The 3366-nt window shown below is 43.4% G+C and overlaps 1 protein-coding gene across 2 annotated transcripts; it reads right to left on the bottom strand.

Moving 5' to 3' along the window:
* Positions 1 to 1170: 1170 nt before the first annotated feature.
* Positions 1171 to 2932, bottom strand: LOC105569973. 2 transcript variants are annotated; one of them, XM_012026864.1, is made up of 5 exons: positions 2807 to 2932; positions 1985 to 2110; positions 1734 to 1885; positions 1497 to 1553; positions 1171 to 1361 (listed from the first exon to the last, which is right to left on the bottom strand). In XM_012026864.1, exons 1-5 carry the CDS (start codon positions 2923 to 2925, stop codon positions 1177 to 1179), a joined length of 639 nt encoding a protein of 212 aa, XP_011882254.1. In that variant the 5' UTR covers positions 2926 to 2932; the 3' UTR covers positions 1171 to 1176. The 2 variants fall into 2 exon arrangements, with proteins under 2 accessions (XP_011882254.1, XP_011882262.1); XM_012026872.1 differs by lacking the exon at positions 1497 to 1553.
* Between the last annotated feature and the right edge of the window lie 434 nt (positions 2933 to 3366).

Raw genomic sequence — 3366 nt, 5'->3', positions numbered from 1 at the left:
CTCTCTCTCTCTCTCTCTCCTTGGCTTCCCGCCCTCCTGCATGGAATTGGAGACGAGGACCAGAAACGAGGTGCACCACCCGATAAGTCGATCGCCTTTATCTGTTTGTCTCTTTTGAAATTTGGCACGACCGGTTGCTCTGCACGTAGCAGCCATTTATCGCTATCCGCGGTCTTGCGGGTAGACACGGCCACCGCGAGAACCCGATTCCGTCTCCCCTCGACCCGCGGCAAATAAAATTAACATTGAAAATTATCGCAAAAGGGGACTAAGCGATACCCCCCTCCCCCTTACCAAGGTGAAAGAATTTATGAAGGAAGAGAATGAAAATATAGGATACGAATCATTGATAAACAAAATGAGACGAGCCATAAATCTAGCATCTGGAAGGAAAGAAGATCAAGAAAAAAAGGTGAACAGCAAGACTAAACACAATCCGGTAAGGTGGTGGAACGATGAGTGCAATAAAGCTATAGATCAGAGGAAGGCTGCATTGAAAACATACAAGAAGGAACAAAGTGAAGAGGCATACGTGGAATATAAGAGATGTCGGGCAATGGCAAGGAAGACATTAAAAAATAGGAAGAGGGAAGGTTTCAAGGAGTTTTGCAATTCTATAAGCAGATGGACTAGTATGAAATACGTATGGAACACGATGAGGACGCTGAAGAACAGATTTGCAAAAGTAGATTGGAATAAGTGGCAAACGAAAGACAGGAAGGAGACGATCAGGAAAGAAATAGAAAAATTAGCACCGCCGACAGTGTACAAGAAGATAGAGGTGATAGACAGGAAGAGAGAAGAGGAAGATTCACTGGATGATGATCTGAAGTGGCAGGAATTAACAAGGGCACTTAACATGGTCAAAAGAAACTCGGCCCCAGGAAAAGATGGTATAGAGTACAAAATGATAAAAGAACTGCCACAGAACGCTAAGGAAGCTTTATTAAGTATATACAACCATATATGGAGGACAGCAGAAGTACCAAGGACTTGGAAGGAATATCAGGTGTGCTTCATAGACAAACCGGGAGGAGAAAAAGTGAGGCCTATAGCGCTGTCTTCATGTGTGGCTAAGGTGTATGAAAGAATGGTGAATGAGAGACTCGTATGGTGGGCGGAACATCACGACATCATGGATTCGACGCAAAACGGTTTCAGGAGAGGAAGATCGTGTCACAACAACTTGGTGAAACTATTGGCGGATGTAAGGAGCACTATGTACAGAGGAGGATACACTATGGCGGCCTTCCTGGACGTGGCCTCGGCATACGATAACGTAATCCCAGAGATCCTCGTGGAGAAGCTTGATAGAAGAGGATGCCCAAGTAGAATCACAAGATTCATCGCGGAATGGCTGGCTGAAAGAGAAACAGAGTTCTTAGTATCAGAAGAGGAAACAATAACAAAAACAATCAGGAAAGGATTACCGCAAGGGGCGGTACTCAGCCCCGTCCTATATGATATATATACTAATGAAGTCACTACGGACTTACCAGATGGAGTGGGAATATTACAGTTTGCTGACGATATAGCGGTATACACGACTGGACCCGTACGAAAAGAAAACAAAGACAAAATGAAGGAGGCCATATGTATAATAGATAATAATGTAGGAGAACTGGGACTCGACATGCAACACGAGAAAACCAAATTAATCGAGTTCAATAAACCTGGATATACGGATACAAACATGAACATCATAATAGGCAGGACTACAATAGAAAACTTACCGGAAGCCAAGTTCCTGGGTGTTAACTTTGACAACAAGGCGAGCATGGAACGACATGTAGTGGTAATACGAGGCAGAATGGAAAAGGCAAATGATGTCATCAAGTATATTTGCTCGCTCACCAGAGGCCCGGAAATAAATACCGCTCTCTCGCTGTACAAAAGCATGGTCAGAGCAGTGGCGGATTATGGACTGTACGTATACTATCCTAGGACACATGACTACAGCCAGAAAATTGAAAGAGGTCAATACCAAGGTATCAGAACTGCGATGGGATACAGGAACAGTACACCTACTAACGTGATGATCGCTGAGGCACGGATACCGATGTTGAAGCATAGAGCCGTAAGACTAGCGGAGAACTTCTGCGTTAAGTTGCTGAAACATGGAAGGAAGGAAGAACATGAGAGTCTGGACAGATTAATGGAGTCGGAACAGGAAAAAAGAAGGAAAAACCCGGGATTTACGCATAGCGTCCTTACTAAAGCATGGAGCGAGATAAGAAGAATTGGAGAAAAAACGATAAGAAGAGAGAGGAAATATGAAATATGGAATGAGGAATACGAGGTGTTAATGAATAGGATACAGATAAATACAGAAATAGGTAAAGAATACGGAGGAGAGAAAAATAATAAACAAGAAGCATCACTGGACATTAATGAAATAAAATACCAGGAACGAGACTACAACTTGATAAAAAGATGCATAGACGAACTAGACTTGAGGGAAAGACCACTGGTCATATACTCGGACGGTTCAAGAACAGAGGAGGGAATAGCAACGGGATCCAGCTTCGTATGCGACGAATGGGATGAGGCCTACAAGGCGTGGCTCCCTAAAGAATGCTCATCGTTCACAGCAGAGGCATTCGCAATCCACATGGCAACGTTAAAGGTACTTGAGGCAGCTAAAAAAGGGCTAAAAATAAAAAAGGAAGTAGTAATACTTTCAGATAGCAAGGCAGCAATCAAGGCAATAGAAAATAACATGCTCACAGTATATAAAAATAAATATATATTAATGGCAAGAAAGAACATCAGCAAGCTGCGGAAAGAATACATGATTGATACGTACCTGGTATGGATTCCGGCACACAGAGGACTGGCGGGGAACGAGATGGCGGATATACTTGCTAAGGAGGCGACGGACGAGGAACCGAGCGAACTGGAGGTCCCTTTTACGGATCTATACATGTGGAAAGCAAGACAAGAGAATGGAAAAGCACACGTAAAGTAATAGAAGGAGAGGCAAGGCACAAAGGAAGGTACTATTTTAAATACTTTCACAAAAAGGAAAGAATGAGTGGATGGTACAAGGGACTTAACACGGAAAGATATTACGGGACTTTAATGAACAGACTGATTGTGAGAGCCAACCACTATAACCTGAAATGTTCGCTCGCAAGAAAGGGATACATCGACACGGAACAGTGTGACTGCGGAGGGGGAACGGAGAACCTGGACCATGCGATATGGGCATGCGCACAATACAAGAACAAAGGGAATGGCTGGCACAGAAACTGGATAACAGAGAACTCAGGAACGCGGACATAGAACCGATAGAGGATATACTAAAAAGAGAAGACTGGGAAAAACTACAATTGATATACCAATTCATCAAGAAAACAGGAAAAG

This window comes from Vollenhovia emeryi, unplaced genomic scaffold (genome assembly GCF_000949405.1).
Source record: "Vollenhovia emeryi isolate VEMERY1.0 unplaced genomic scaffold, V.emery_V1.0 DF942146.1, whole genome shotgun sequence".
NCBI lineage: Eukaryota > Metazoa > Arthropoda > Insecta > Hymenoptera > Formicidae > Vollenhovia > Vollenhovia emeryi.
The sequence above is the reverse complement of the archived record's forward strand: the minus strand, read 5'-3'. Positions and strand labels throughout refer to the sequence as shown.

Bases quoted from the DNA above. Each gene is read 5' to 3' on its own strand.
- LOC105569973 (XM_012026864.1), bottom strand. From the start codon at position 2,925: ATGTATAGATCCGTAAAAGGGACCTCCAGTTCGCTCGGTTCCTCGTCC. The intron at 2,111-2,806 runs GTACGTATCAAT...TCCATGTTTCAG, and splicing joins TGTGCCGGAATCCATACCAG to CAACTTAACGCAGAAGTTCT. The intron at 1,554-1,733 runs GTAAGTTTTCTA...CTTTTCGTACGG, and splicing joins ACCCAGGAACTTGGCTTCCG to GTCCAGTCGTGTATACCGCT.